Source organism: Apis laboriosa, unplaced genomic scaffold (assembly GCF_014066325.1).
Source record: "Apis laboriosa isolate Shangri-la unplaced genomic scaffold, ASM1406632v1 scaffold19_cov150, whole genome shotgun sequence".
In the NCBI taxonomy this organism is placed as follows: Eukaryota; Metazoa; Arthropoda; class Insecta; order Hymenoptera; family Apidae; genus Apis; species Apis laboriosa.
In genome coordinates, this window is record NW_025222278.1 from 2881404 (window position 1) to 2898449 (window position 17046).

At 31.7% G+C, this 17046-nt stretch overlaps 1 protein-coding gene across 1 annotated transcript; it reads right to left on the minus strand.

Moving 5' to 3' along the window:
• Positions 1 to 201: 201 nt before the first annotated feature.
• Positions 202 to 16737, minus strand: LOC122712188. The gene is made up of 6 exons (XM_043931618.1): positions 16491 to 16737; positions 15409 to 15558; positions 6747 to 6907; positions 3140 to 3242; positions 1723 to 2303; positions 202 to 420 (listed from the first exon to the last, which is right to left on the minus strand). Exons 1-6 carry the CDS (start codon positions 16735 to 16737, stop codon positions 202 to 204), a joined length of 1461 nt encoding a protein of 486 aa, XP_043787553.1.
• Between the last annotated feature and the right edge of the window lie 309 nt (positions 16738 to 17046).

Genomic DNA, 17046 nt, shown 5'->3' on the forward strand with positions numbered 1-17046 from the left:
TCTCATAACAATAAACAGTCTATAAAAGTTTAAATTTTTAAATTATATTTTAAAATTATTTATCATTCATATATCAGCATAGCAAATACGAAAATATATCGTCTTCCTCGAATATTGTATCGCGATTGATCTTTGGATAATTGGTGAAACGTGAAGCGTTTCATCCTCGCATTTATTTATCACACTTGGAAGGGCATACCTTCAAGCCATGCAGGATAATTGCTCGTACACGAGACACATTCCAATATTGTCCTCGAGGGTGGTTCCGGTATCCTCTCCAGGGCCAAAGGCCACCCTGATGCGAAAGGGCGTTGCCCAAGTCTCCACGCGACAGTTGCCTTCTTCGTCCACCTGGTTTCGATCGCACAGTGAATTGCCGCAATGTTCAAGGTTGCAAATACCCGCCTCGTTGTTGCCAGGCTGCAAACACAAGTTTGGAAATTTCGTTTGGGAACACCAACGTCATCGTGTTACACGTAACGAACATTTGCTTCGTTGAAGGAGACAAGGTTAGTTGATCCTATGATTTTGATGTTAAATTTTATCGTGTTTAATTAATATTTTTTTTTTCTTTTCTTTCTTTTTTTATACTGTAAAATTTTCTAGTAAATATTGAGTTTAAAATTATGTATTGTAAAGTACGAAATAAATTCTTTCTTTAAAGATATAAATTCCACAAAGTAACGAAAAGTTTGTTTATTTAAAAAATAAAAAATTCTTAAGGATTTTCAAAAAGAATCTTTTTTTTTATTTATTGAGAAAATGAAATATGAAAAAGCAGAAGATTTGTAAGAAAAGAAAAACTGTAAGGAATGTGTTAAATTTTTCAATTTCAAACATTTTTTATCGGAAGATTTGATTAAGATGACTGATCCATGGCTTGCGGCTAAAATAAATTTTTCTCTGGAATATTTCATAGTGTTCACCGTTACTTGGAAACTATTTACCGTTGCAAGAAGAACTGAGCAGGAGATTACAAAAATGCATTACCTCGTTTAATTCGTTTTACAAGGCAATTGCATATTTGAGTTTATAATAAATTTTTATTATCTAGTAATCAGAAAGTTATTTCTTCAAAAATTATAAATTCTTATAAAAATTTATCAAAATACACAAAAATATTACAAACAAGAATATTACTTTTTTAAATATAAATAAAATAATTTGATTTTAACTATTTTGTTTTAAAAGACAAATTTTAAAATTTTATACAATTTTTCTATAATTTTAATGTAAGTGTATCTTTTTCCAATATTTATCCATAATTTTTTTCTACAAATATTACAAAAATAAACATTATCTTACAAATATCGAACAATTATATCGTATTCTAAATTCAATTCAAACAACAATCAATATTGAAAAGTAAACAATTTACATGAATCATATCGAAAATCAAACAATTTACACGATAAAACAAGCCGCTTACCAAATTCCATTTCAAACCAACATTACGATAGTCGTTAAATTATTTGATTACGTAATCAACGAAATCCAAAACTTGACTATTCAATTCATATCATTCATATACAATTCATCATACAATCTAAAGAAACAAAGAACAAAGAGGCATAATAAAGTTGGTAACATTATAATTGATAGCTTTTATCCATCACAAGAGCCACTCCTCGTGAGCGCTCTCGAACCTAGGTAGAGCCAACTTCTCCTATCAACCGACCCCTCTCTCGGCATCCCTGTTCCCAAACAAAGTGAAAACATTACCGTGATAAATTCCTCGAAGTCACAGGGAATGAGCACCCTGTCACGGCATCGTTCTTGCCCATAAACGCTGCTCCCCCCCGACGAATCGGCTTCTTGCTCCATTGGATTGCTCATGTTCATGGAGGTGAGAAAATCGTCCATGGAGTTCGATCCAGATCCCTCGTTATCGGTGGCGTTCGTAGACCCCGTGTCGGTGCTATTCCTTTTTTCGGTGAAATTCGTGACTGCATGACTCTGATCGGCGACGGACACGTTCGCGTTCGTACGATTCGTCGATTGCATCCTGGACGGGCCTATTCTGAACGAGTCGGGTGAACAGGGCGAGTAAGAGATTCCGCACATCCCTCTTTCTTGACGAATACAGAGTAAGTAATCCTGATTGGCCAGAAATCTTCCGTTCGAGAGAAAGTTTAGGGATTTTAAGGTGCCATTGTTGCCTTCGAAGTACTGGAGGCAGCCGGTAGGGGCGCGCTGCTCGAAGTCCAATTGGACGATTCTCATTTCCCACATTCTGGACTGGAGGCCATCGGGCAATCGGAAGTGCAGCGTCAACGGCTGATCCTCGTCCATGTCGATGTATACTAGAGAGGGGAAAAAAGAAAAAGAGAAAAAGAGAAAAACAAAGAGGGTGTAAACAGTTGACTCGACACGAAAGAGGGAACTTGTATCGAAGAAGATCGATCGATCCCTTAACTAAGCCTAGTGAGAGGCTACTCTCGAACAATGGAGTCTTGGCAAGTATCGTTTCCCAACACATATATTCGTTCTTTTTGGCGAGGGGAGAGGGAGAAAGAGAGAGATTGATTGTTCCCTGTCGTTCGGTGGAAACGCGATATTAGTGAGATTTTAATCGTAAGCGATGGATTAATGAGAATTCCTTGCGAACATTTATCAATGCGAGTTTGATTTATTAGTTTCGAGGGGAATTATTGACAGTTTGATAAATAAGGATCATGGAAAATATATACAATGCTCTGTAAAATAATTTAAAGTCGAATCAAATTTTATTCTTCGATTTTCATTCCCTTTTTCTTTCTTTCTTCTTTTCCTTTTTTTGTAAAATAATTATATTTTTCGATACTATTGTATTTTTTCCAGGACACTAGATGGAAAATCAAGATCCTTTAAGGAGGTGCAATTAAGAGCAGAAATTGTTGATTTTAAAAAAGGTTCGATCGTTCTGATGTGAATGAGATCTAATTATTAGATCTAATTTTTTAGATCGTTTTTTTGAAATTTGATGGGTCAATACCATTAAATTTCGTCTTAATTACCATCAACTATATTAAAGTATATTAAAAGTATATTGTGATTGTATTTGTATCGAATATTTTCTGTATAATAGGGTTTACAATAAAATATTGATAAATTAAGTGAAAATATTAAAAAATCATGGTATGAAGGAATTCTTACTTACGATGCTGGCCACTGTTCCATCCGCACATGTGAAATATGCTTCTGCCATTCCTAATTTCCATAATATCTTCGTCACATACACCAGTCCTTGAATTGGGTTGACCCTAAGACGATCGATAAATTTCTTGAATGGACAAGTCGATAAATGCAATTGATTTTTATTGAACATAGTACCTTAACCTATATTATCTTATTTCAAGTCTAAATAATTATCAAATAATTTCATTCTTTATTTGTTTATCTCTTCTAAAGATAAAGGAAGATAATTGAAATATTTTTAATTACTTTGACACTTAATTGACACGCTATAATTTATTTAATTTATTATATAAAATTGAGTCGTAATTTTATCAAGTAATATTATTTTTGTCTCTGAAATGTTTCACAGAAATTGAGATTGATTTTGAAATTCTAAATTGAAAGCTTTGATGTATTTTGTAGCACTGGTTTAAATAAATAATTATCGATAACAAATTAATTATTTTAAGCTGATTGGGCAGTAAATATAGATTATTTAATTAACTTAGAAATACTTAGAACTGTATTTTGTTCTAATGTAAGTTATTAATTGTTAACTTATTTATGTGTTTTATTATCAGTTATCGAAAATTATTAAATTCAATTTGCATAAGTATGATGATTAAATGTGTGAAGGATAAGGCGATGACTTGAAAGAGCGTAATCTTGAAATTAATGTTGAGTTTTTTATTCTTTTTAACAAAGTAAAATTGCTGCAAAAAAACGAAATATTTTTTTCTTTTAATACAACTTTTTTTTCGTAAATTTTTATAAATTTGTAATGAAACTTTAAAATAATCTAGAAATTCTTCTTTTCGATAAACTTGTTAAAATTATTCCAAAACGTTAGAAGATTTCTTCCTTTCGTAAACTTTTATACATAAACTTCGATAAACTTGTTAAAATGGCTGCAAAACTTGAACATAACTTTAAAACTCTTATTTTTTTTTTTTTTCGATGAACTTCTATTTGAAGTCGCTTCGCGATAAACTCGTTAAAATGATTATTGAAAAGTTTCCAAAATTCTCGTCAATATTAATAAAATTATTACAATATACTTCTTTTTTCTTTCTTTACAATTTTCCATAATTTTCTTTTCCTAAATTTCAACAAACTTGAAAGAAATTAATCAACATAAAACTCATAATGTCAAAATTCTCGATAATCCTGTCAATAACATTAACTCGATCTTAATGCGATCTTAAAAGTTGTTGTTGTTCTTTTCAATAAATTTTACTTGGAGAACTGTTGTGAATAATAAATGTATGAAAAGTTAGGAAAGGAGATCTAGTTGCTGTCTTGTTAACGACAAAACATACCTGACGATCCATTTTCCATTAGATTCTTCGTACCTCGCATTTCATTCCTTTTTCACTGTTCGACCGTATGAGTTTTTAATCGAATTCCGCTTTCACAACGTATACACATACTGACAACGTTTTTAAATCAGAAAATTCTAGAGAAAAGCGAAAATTCAGTTTCATTTTAAATTTTTGATACTATTATTCTATTACTATCTATTATTTTTAATTATGTAAATTATAGACACTATTTTCCAGATACCAAAGATTTTTAAATATATATATATATATATCCATACACGTGTATGAAATATAAAATTTCTATGATCAAATTGATATAAGTGTTGGAAAAACTGAGAATATTTCAAAATGTTTTAAAAATTACGCTTCACGTCTTTCTTCCCCCCGAATAAAATTAAACTTGAAAAATAACGATTCTTTTGTATCTCGCATGTGATCTTGTTTAATGGGTCACTCAGTTGAACGAACAAAGTAAAATCCAATACGAAACTGGTTTGGTTATTTATATTAACGAATGTAATCAAAAATGTTTTGTCAAAAACTATTATATTGTTATATCTAAAACAATTATACACATATTATTATATACAGGTATTTTTATACAAGTATTAAACAATGATTTATTTAATTTCATATATTTCTTGCAAATATTGTAAAGAATTTGTAAATATGAAATATTTACCATTAAGTTTACTTTCTTTGCAAATAGCATTGGAATATTAGGCATTTGTTTCTCTCGAATATTTTAAGTAATTTTAAAATACAAAAAAATTATCATTCCCAAATTTCTTTAAACAAAAGAATATCTAATTATTTTTGAATTTATCGCAAAGAATCAATAACATTTTCCCCCCAAAAAAAATTATCAATTATTAACAAAAATTTTTTCCAATTATAACAATTCGTCCAAGATTCTTTCTGTAGACTCAAAATCAAAATCGATAAATTATCCAATATCAGAAATTATCACATATTTCAGAAAAATAAAGTTTCATTAAAATTTCATTGCTTTTAAATTTAATTATTAATATGATAGAATACACAACAGACCTATACGTATAGAAAGTGCAATTCTTTCGTTCTAACACTGTTTAAAAAGAAAGTATAGTAATTCGCGATTCCTGTGCTATGCCTGAAGCTACGGGGATGTCATTAACCCTCGGATGCGCAGTGGAACTTCTACGTTCCATCACGTACAATTATATTCTTTGCAATCTTAATTTTTAATCTCCCGCATTTCCCCTGAAAGCTTCTACTTCTAAAATAACATGCCCATTATCTAAATTGTAAACCTAAATTATAAAGTGATATCAATCCTTTTCAATTCTTATTCTCATTTTTACCACCATTTTGTTTTTTCACGTGCACATTTCACCACGATATACCACGTTATATAAATATAATTATATAAAATAATATAATAAATAAAATTATATAAATATAATTTTTTAACATCATAAATTTTTCGTTTCTGCATAGAACTTGACACGATGTATTCTTCAAGGAAAAAAAAAAAGAAAAAAAAAAAAGAAAATTGCAAGAAGATCAATTTTTCCAAAAATTCGATCAAAACTCGGACACGACACGAGAAAACGTTTCTATCGAAATGACGAGGCAACACAACTGCTATCGTCATAACCATTCCATCCAACAAACAAACCATAAAAAGGGAATGATATACGATTCAGGCTCGCCCTTAAATAACGCAAGACCCTGAAAAATTCATCCCCTCTCTCTCTCTCTCTCTCTCTCTCTCTCTCTCTCTCTCTCCCTCCCTCTCTCTCCCTCTCTCCTCCAAGGTTGTCCAGTTAATTTAAAACGTGATAATCTTGCTCGTCAACGTGGCTGAATTTTACGAGGATGGTCGAAATTCCCCAGAGGCACTCGTAAATGTCAACCGAGGGACACCGAAACGAAACAGGGGAAACATATATTCGGGTTACTGAACCCTTGCTTGCGTTCTCAATTAGGGGTCAACAGTTCCACACGCGAACGTGTGTAACGTGTGGAAACCGTGCCGAGTGTCCTGTACAACCGATAATTTCGTTTCTCACGTGAACCAACAACAGTGACCAAGGACGTCAGAGAGGTCTAAAGAGGCGAGGGTGTAGAGGGTGTACGGTAAAATGGTAGGGAAAATGTGTGTGTGTGTGTCTGTGTGTGTGTGTGAAATCACGAATGCGTAGTATCGCAGGGGGGAGGGGGAGGGAAAAGGGGAGGTTAATATGCCGTTAGTGGAGCAAAGAATGACAGAGTTGCGTGGCTTACTATGTTGAAGTGGACGAAATCGATCCTTAGCTGGCTGACCTGCCTATCGATCTTCCGCACGACCACTGAACAGTTCATGGGCCAGTCAATGAGGTTGGGGAAACCAGGGCTGATCACGTAGGTCAGATTATTCTGCACCTCTTGCTCGCAACTTGCCGTGACTTGTGATGGAAAGAAAGAAAAATTATTAGGTCATCCTGAACGTTTCTTTATTCGTATTCGAATTTATTTAATTTTATGTGTATCCGAGGCTATTTCTTTTGCAAGTGCCTTTATTCGTTTTCAAAATTAAAACAGATCATGGATGGTTATAATATTTGTTTTTTATAATTATAATTTTATAGTTATAATATTGTTTTAAGCAAATGGAATTGAATTCATATTCTTTTAAATATAATGTCTTTTATTAAGCCTGAATTATGCTATTGTATATTTCATCTTTTTTCTTTTTCTTTTCTTTTTTTTTTTTTTCTCATTTGTATCATTGTACAAACTTATATTTAAAAAATATATATTAAAGCTTTATATATATTTCAAAGTGATATTTTTCTAATAAAAAAAATTGTACCTATCATATAACCCATTCTGTCTTCCTACACACTCGCAGAGTTTCGTACAAAACAAAATTAATGTTAGTTTTAATAGCGTTTAACTTGTTAGTCGAAGGATATGATATGACTCACTATGTACATGGAATATTGCAAATGAAAATTGCAATTGAAAATTGTGAAAACAATTACTCGAGATAAAGATGTTCACGGTGTTCTTCTTCCATAAACCCTGGGAAATCACGGGAACATTCAACAATGACCTAATAGGAGGGAGGAGGAAGGGAAGAGAAAGGACAATTACTGGAAGATAAATGAGCAATATGGTTGGAAAAGAGAGCGACCAAGGTGGAATCGGTCGAAACGATGGATGTGCAACGATGGCCATTTCTATGCGCCCGACAGAGAATGTATAAAGTAGAAGGGTAGAGCGAAGTGTATGTATTTGTTCTACGAGGCGAATATCGACTCGAAAATATTGATCTGATTCTCAACGTGCTGCTCAAACGCTAGGGAACAACGAATTCGAGTACGCTTCGCTTTGGTCAGAAAGCGTTTTGTTTTCCGATACGATCTACTGATAACGATTCTTTCGTTCTATCCTCCTCCTCCCCCTCTCCTCCTCCTGCCATTTTAGGATCAGTTGCGTGCATTGGTTACGTAGAAATCGAATTCCTCGAACGTTTAATCGGCGGTAATTTAGAGACAATGATGGAGGAAAAATGGAGGTAATCGATCGTATCGATGGAAAATTTCTTTTCGAGAGATAAGATTAATCTAATATTTGCATAGATATTCGTATAATATTTATATAGATATTCGTAATTACGGAAGCTGATAAATTTACAAAATTATGAAATTGCTATCTCGTTTGAAAATTTTATTATATATTACTTCGCATTATAATATCAACGATTTATTTACCTTGTCTTACACACGAATAAACACAAAGCTAAATTAATCAAGTCGAAGATTATTTCCTTTTACTGCCTTTTTCTTTTTCTTTTTTGTATTAATTATTTTTAAACCGACATTCTTGATTCTTGTTTTTTCCCCATTTATATTAACTTTTATATTATTTTGCTATTATATATATAACTTTTTATATTATATTATATATATATTATATATATAACTTTTCATATTATTTTATATTATTTTATATTTTATATTATTTTTCCCGTTGAATAAAATTCTTCCATATCGCGAAGATATAAATTCCATTAACACATATAACTTCTCACGGGAAAGTTACACGTTTATTTATTCATTCACGTGTATATTATACATTGGAATTGGTAAGAAAAAAAAAAAAAAAAAAAAAAAAAAATCAACGTTCCAAAGAAACGTATCCAACTTTCTTCCCCGTTTTAAATCTCACGTCTTTTTATCGGGTTGTTGCTGATATTTTTACGCTGTTCTGTCCGCGATAACGGGAAAAAGAAGTTGAAAAAGAACTTGTACACCTACGACCGAGGGAAACTGTGACAACGGTACACGATGAATTATAATGCGCGATACGATAATACCTGTTTACTCGAGAAACAGGGTATAGATTAATAGACAAGGAACGTTGGTCGAGACGAAATTACGCGCGAAATAAATTTTCTAATTGGAAAATTGGCTAGCACGTATTTAGATACGAATTTTTCTTTCAAATTCAATTTCTTTACATGGTGGATACGTTGATGATACAATTACACGATGGACGATGAGAAATATTATAAGTAATGAGTTTAAATTTATTAATGCGCTAATAATATATCCATTTTATATTTCGTGACATAGAAATTTAAACATTTAATTAAATACGTATTCAAAATGATGAATTTAATAACATTCATATATGTATATATAAATAATTTATCATTATCCTCCATATCAAGTTTGCAAATTAAATTTACCGTCTATGAAATATACAGAAGTGTTAATCGCATTTATTGCAAGAATTTTCATAAAATAAATGATTTAAATTAGCAAATGTATCCATATTACGGCATCTTCAAATTTTTACTAATTCAAACATGTTATTCGATCGAAACGAATTGATATGTTATAATAGAAAATTATTACAAAAGTGATAAATAGCTAAGAAATAAATCGAATGTAGAATAAACATGTAGAATGTAACAAAATTTATATTCAAAATTTTATTAAAATAAATCAACGTTTAGAAAATTTGACTGCTATTCAAATTTATTACATCAGATAACAAAAGGAACGAATTTAATATAAATTTAATATAAATTTTTCCTTATAAATCTTTTTTTAATTTTTCGGTGTAATCAAAATATCATTTTTGACTTTATATTTTCATGTGGATTAATCTTTTATCAATTTGTACCGATTATTAAAAATAATAAAAATATTATAAAGAAAGAAAAATTAATTCTTTAAATAACAAAAAAATCCAGCTATATATATATATATCGTAAGCAAAATAAAACTGATTAATTCAATTTCTCCATATTAATTTGCATATCGGTGTCAATTTTCATTCTCACAAGTTCTCACATTTAAAATTCAATTACATTCGAGTTTTCATATTCAAAATGAAAGAAACTTTACAAACAATGTTAACAAAAAAATAAAAACGAATCGGGAATCGCGAATAAATATTTCTAAAAAAAAAAAAAAAAAAAAAAAAGCGAGCATAATTATCATAAAATTATCAAGAATAATAGATATCTTCGTAATTACCATTTAACCCGCATAATTAAAGCGAAATTCATCGTAGAGGGACGAAACTTGCTTTCACATCGGCTTATTATATACATGGTTAAATATCATTCGTGGAAAGTTCTCGAAAACTTTCTGCGAAAATATTTTTACGGAGGATTATTAATCGCAATGTGACGGTCTCGTAAGCAGCCCCAAGCCCTGATAACGAGTTCTTATTCAGCCATTCAGCGGTCGTTTTAGAGTGACGGTGGTTCTATTCAACTGGCTTCAACCCCGAGGAAACGGTTAACAGTTGTGCGCAGATATTTTTCGCTTCCCTTCGCTCGGAAAACAAGCGGGTAGACAAGTTTAAAAAATTTACAGAGCGGTGTCTCTGCGGGGAACGACGTCTCGTTACGCCCTTAAGACCTGACCTTTTCACTACGTGCATCTTTTTATCTCATTTTTTCCTCTTGTTTTTTTTCTCTCTCTCTCTCTCTTTCTTCCTTCTTTCCTTCCTCTCCTCTCTTTCTTCTTCTTATCTTCTTTCTTATTCAACTCGTCTTTTTGTTAGAGGAGGATAATAAAATTATTACGAGCAATAAAATTGGAAAGACGAATCCGTCCATGAGGAAATTAAATAATCTGTTAAAAGAAAAATTTTTGTGATTACAAGCAATTGTATTCTCGATCTTTCGTGCATCATGCGTGCAAATCAGAAACAATGTGGCCAGGAATCAAGGACGCGGCATTTGGAAACTGTTCGAAAGTACAGTTTCTACACAACATATTCCATATGCATAACAGTATATAGAACAGTTAGTCCGATGGTTATGGTGTTAGTGACCGAACTGGTTGAAAAGCAACACATTCCCGCCACAAGCTGTCCCCTCTGACCATTATGTCAAATAATTTCTCTCGGATCGATTCACGAAAGATTAGGAAACGCTGAAAAGCGATAGAACGAGTCGTGTGATTACGTCATATCTTTTTTTTATTACACGTCGTATCTTTTTTTCGAATGAACGTTAATGAATGATATTCAACGGAGAGCACTACGGTTTCCTCAAAATATTTGAATTATTCTAATTTTTACCGTTATAATCCTATGAATATAAAAAGAAAGTTTCCCATATTGTGTTTATATCAAATTTCGTAATCTATCGTAATTTCGTAATCTTTCTGTAATCGATTATAATACGATATTTAATTGGATTATGAAAAGAGAACAATTAAATTTTATTTTGATTAAAGGATTCAATATATTTATGTAAATTCGATTTTCTTGACGATGTAATTATATATCATTTATTAAGTTCAATGTATAATTAAGTTTATGATAAATATAATTATAAATATATTAATATTTATTTCTCATTACCGAGACGTATAAAATATGAAATATGAAATATGAAAATTCGATGAATATTTGGAATATATTAAAAACTTATGAATATTTATACGAGGTTAAGAAAGTTCAGGGATCGGAATGTTATTTTAGAGAACTGTTCTGACTTGATTTCGGTATTTCCATAATACTCTCTGTTTCCATAATACCTTCCTTCGAGTAATACCTATTAGAATATTACGTTAAAGAACGTCTATAAACTATTATTATAGGAATATTACTGATACCGTAGTAAAGTTAAAAATGATACGAAACGAAAAGATTAACCTATTTCACCTATTAATCAAGAATTTCACTCGTAATTTTATAATAACAAAACCGAAGAAAAATTGTTTATCGTAATTTATCGAAAATAAATCAGATATTATTGAATATTCTGAACGATATATATTATTTGATATATAATCATAAGCTGGAAATCTTCGAAAATATTCAAATTTTCAGGTCACCAAAATTTCTAAATAGAACTCAATTTAAAATCAATATACCTTAATTTACATTAGATGATGTACATCAATATTACTCATAAGCAGTCAAAGGCAAACGGTATATTAATATATATGATTTATTTTACAAAGTTATTATTTTTTTTTATCAGAGACGAAGTCAATTCCATATAATCCAACGTAAAATACTTTACCTTTCAATTTTCCTTCAATTTCGGAAAATTTCCTAGGAACACGGCGCTCAGAAATACTTTAATGTATCAACGTACAAAAAATATATGTATAGGATGTGGTGTGAGATATCTAAAGAGTTTTTCGCGTCCGACACAGTATCCTCACCGATATACATGATCCCAAGGAGAAAAGTCTACAACGGTTATCAAGTATAACCTAAAAATAAGCACGTATACACAATAAAAGGATGCTTGTTCTACGAATTTGCTCACGTATCATATTTCGTTAGAAACGAGAAACAGAAGAATGCTATACACAATTCGATGAGAAATCATAATCAATCTAAATTTGATCGAAATGACATCTTTATCAGATATCAAATAACTATAATTTTTTTAAACTAACAAGAAATAATTTATCGTCATTTATTATCGCGTAGAAAGATATCAAAAATAGAAAAGATTAAAATAGAAAACAATTATTAATTATTATTAACAAGAAAAAGAACAAGAAAAATAAAAAATATTATCGAATTCCAATCGTCCATGTCTTTTCTAATTTAATAATCACGATTTCGAAAGTATCGATATAATTTCAATGTATAAAAATCTGATCTTTTTACGAAAGAAGTTAAAACTCGCGAGATCACTTTTCGAGAGAACATTCCTCGAACGTGAATCACTTGTTGATAGCTGGCAATCTCTACGGTAGTAAGAGAAATAAGAGAAAAAAGAGAAAGAAGGCAGGAATGCGATGCTGTTCTCGTAGCAGGATCTTAACGGGCAATCATGGCAGCCTTCAGACGCGATCCCGAAAGAAGAAATTGGCGGAAAGGTCGACGAAACCCGGAGATCTGGGACATACGAACGAGACGAGAGCCAATTAAATAACTGTATAACTTGTGCCGTACGTTTTACCCTGGCACGCGAGCTTGTATCGGGTTATTCCTTCTCCTGTTCCTTCTGTTTCTCGCGCTCTTTCTCTTTTTTTCTCTCTCTCTCTCTCCCTCTCTCGCTTTTCGTTTCTTTTTTCTCTCCACAGAGGCGCGCGTGTTCCTCGAGATTCATTCCTTGCGCCCGGCCATCATTGATACCGTTAACTATCAAGTTTAGTAATAAATTTGTGTGCATTCCTTTGAAAGAGTATTAAATATATTATTATGCATGATTTATAATTTTCTTATCATTTTCAATCTGTTATATATTTACTCAGAGACCTCGTATCTTATCGATCTCCGTCTTGTTTCATTTAACGTCAAATTTAAATTATTTATAACTTAATAAATAAGTCTCCAGGATGTTTAATGTTATTTCAAGAATATATTGATATTTCGTGCATGTATGTGTGTTATTTTAATACTCTTTAATACTCTTTAATATCGTATAAATAATAATAATTATAATAATGTAAAATTTAATTTTAAACGTATACATATATTTTTTAACGTATCAGTATCAAATACTTTTGCGCATACGTGTACGTGTAAAAAACCCGATTAAACTGAAGAATAGCACGTTTCAAGAGGCCATTTGTTCCCTTCGAACGAGGGAATCTAGGGATCACTGACGGCAAATCTGTTGACGCCAGTGTAATTAATTGGATCCAAAGTCGCGTTAATCGTGTAATTTGTAATGGACGAGGGGAGGATATTTAATCCTCCTCGTTATGACGTGTGATTTAAGAGTTACACTACCGGTCAAAAGTTTAGGATCGCCTATTTGACAAAATTGGAAATTGGATTTTTTGGAAAAAATGGAAAAAATATGATTGGATATTTTGGAAGTTTCATATGAAACTCGGAGGGAAAATGATAAAAATCTACAAATTTCAAGAAAATTACAAGAAAGATTCAACTTTAATCTTTTTCGAAGAAAAATTTCGAATATTAAAACATAATATTCTGGAAGAGAATTGCAAATTTTTGATAAAATAAGTTATTGATTTTAGAGATGATTTATTCCTTTAAAAATACAATATTTGTTTCTTAATTTAATAACAATATTATATCAATAACAAATAATAATTTGTTTTTGAGAGTAATAGAATGAAAAAATTAAATTGAAATTCAAAAGAATCTTCGATAACAAGCAATAAAAGTCAATTTTTATTCCAAACGAAGAATAAAACATTGTTTTCAATTTTTTATTTTTCATTTCTCTCGAGAAACTATCTTCAACCATGTTTTTATCACAAATTACGGTACATTTCGTGTTTATATTATCGTGAAGAAAGTTTCAAACCAGAAAGTGGTAAAATCTTTGCACAAGTTCAATCTACCAATATTAATAGTACTGTGCATCGCGTGGTAAAGTTTCAGACACGATATCCGTGAAATGTTCACGTGAAATGAGTGTGGTACGTGTAAGTAAGCTTTCATAGACTAAACAATTTACGATTGACAGAACACGATGTGGGTGGAAACGACCAAAGCAGATAAGTAGAATTTTTATTTAATTTTTGCATAAAAATAAGTTCTATGATTGCGTTACATTTATATAAAAATATGATGTAAAACTTATTTGAAAACAAAATGTTTCTATGATATAAAATTCCACAAATTGATAGCATTCATGATTAAATGAATTTTCACAAATAAATACGCCGCAAATATGTTCAATTAATATAATAACAGTTACCCAAATGTGGTATAGAAAACAATCGCATTGTCATTATTATACTGCACGAATAACATTGCAACCATTGACTATTGATTGCTAATGAAGATTTTCAATTTTTCTTCAAAATCTCCAATTGTAAGATTTTGAGAAAAGAATTATAATTAATACATATAATGTATTGGATTTATTTAAACAATTGTAAAATTTTGAGAAAAGAATTATAATTAATACATATAATGTATTGGATTTATTTAAACAAGAAAAATCTTGTCATAAAAAAAATATAATTCCTTTTCGGAAAATTAATATCTTTGACATCATGTTTCAAAAAAAAATCGAAACTCAAGAATTCTTAAGAATTCAAAATTTTAATCTTCAATCTTTCCCGATTATAAATACTTTCGATACTCGTTTTCTAATTGTCACAAAAATAAAATCCTTTTAAAAAAATCTACGATATACGATATGCTAAGACCACGTACTAACGCGTACCGTAAAAGTCATGTTGTTTATAAAAATAAAAAAAAGAAAAGGAAAGAAAAGGAAAGGAAGAAAGAAGAATATAAAGTAGCAAGCACGAAAAATGAAAAGAATAAGAAATTAATTGCACAGAGCAACGCGACAGTATAAACAAATTAGCAGTGGCGAGGAGTGAGTGCAAATCTTCGTAAATTTAAACCCGTTTATGCACCGATCCTTTATTTCCCAGCTGCGAAATTTCCACCGCAGGATATAATATGCGTTCATACACCGAATGAATCGACGGTAGATAAAACAGGATATACGGACTGTGGTACGGTTACTTACATATGCAGCACACGCCGAAACCAAGTGCACATCGTCCAAGGGACTTCCCCCGTTGAATGTGACACTCATACGTGTTCATGCATACGCCCTGCCGCCGTTTGTCTTGTGATAGGCATTCCTCTTGCACCGGGGTGGGGAAGAAGTCGAGAACTACATACATATAAGGGGTTGAAAAACGAGAAATCGAATAAAATAACGAAAACAAGATGGTATGTACAGTGATTTATGAAGGTTACGTACTTGTACTTATCTTAAAAAGAAATTTTACTTATCTTAAGAGGAATTTTAATCCGAAGTAATTTTAATCTTTGCTTTTAATTCACTTTCTAAATTCTTATCTCAAATTTAATCTAATAATTTTATTTTATTATTATCATGTAAATTCAATTTCAGATATTACGTACGGCGAAAATTTAAAATAGGACGAGAAATATTTTCTCCGTCGTGAATTTATAAATTCATGAATATCGTAATTAAAATTACACGAATATCGCGTTAAACATATCGCTCGATATTCGATTAGAATTCTATTTTGTTTGGTGCAATAGACACGCGATAATGAACACGCAATTACCGAGGTAATCAATTTGTCGGTTTCTGATCTCTCCTCGATGGAAGATGATTGAATTACTCTTACTTAGTGATTGGCAATTAACACTTTGCGGCTTGTGTTCGGCTACGAGTTTGGGTAAGTGTTTTATGCATTTGAAATTTAACGAAATATGGAAATATTTCATGCTCTAATATAATATACTATTTATTCATTAATGATAATTCATCGATGATCGAAACGATATCGTTCAACTTTTAATGCTTCGAAATTAATCAGATTCAAATCTAACCGAACATTGTTCCGATCGTTAACCAGATTTAAAGGAAGAATGAAATTCATCGTTTTCGAAAAAAGCGTAACATTTCAACGTCATCCCATTCGAGGCCAAACACTTGCGTGAATCCTACACAAGATTCGAAAAGGAATGAAAACCCTGGGGCAAACACACGATGTTAGAACGTTCCTGGAACGTTCTCGGGGAAACGGTGGACACAAAAGAAACACGAAACGGCACTCCACGAGAACTTACCCTTCGAGATTGGATTTCCGATCAAATTGAATTCGTTCGAAGGTTTCTCCACGGTCTGATTCTGCCAAAAGTTCAAGCCCAGAAACGACCATTGGTGCGTGCTCCGTGGAAACGCGATCAAAGTATAAATACCGAACGACAACCACGACGAAACGCTCCACTGTGCGTCCATGATCGGTACAACACCCGCGAGTAAGAGCATTAGCGTGGAATAAACGGTGAAACATCCGAAGATCGTGTTGAACATTGGGAACCATTCGCGCGCGGCACTCACTCGGAGGATATTTCAAAAGTGAACACCAATGGAAGACGATGACCGACTGACTGGCCGTGTAACAGCATCTTGGGACAACACGTGTTAAGCCCCTTCTGCTACGGTTACCTGATTACGGTTACCACGTTACCGCTACCGATCGCTTTGATCGCGAACATCCTCTTACTCGCAGACCGAGATCTCTCATCACCTTTAGTAACCGTGATCTTGCATTAACAAGCTTGGAAGCGATGTGATTTTGATAGAATAGGCTGGGATAAAAATAAGTCGTTTGATGCTCGT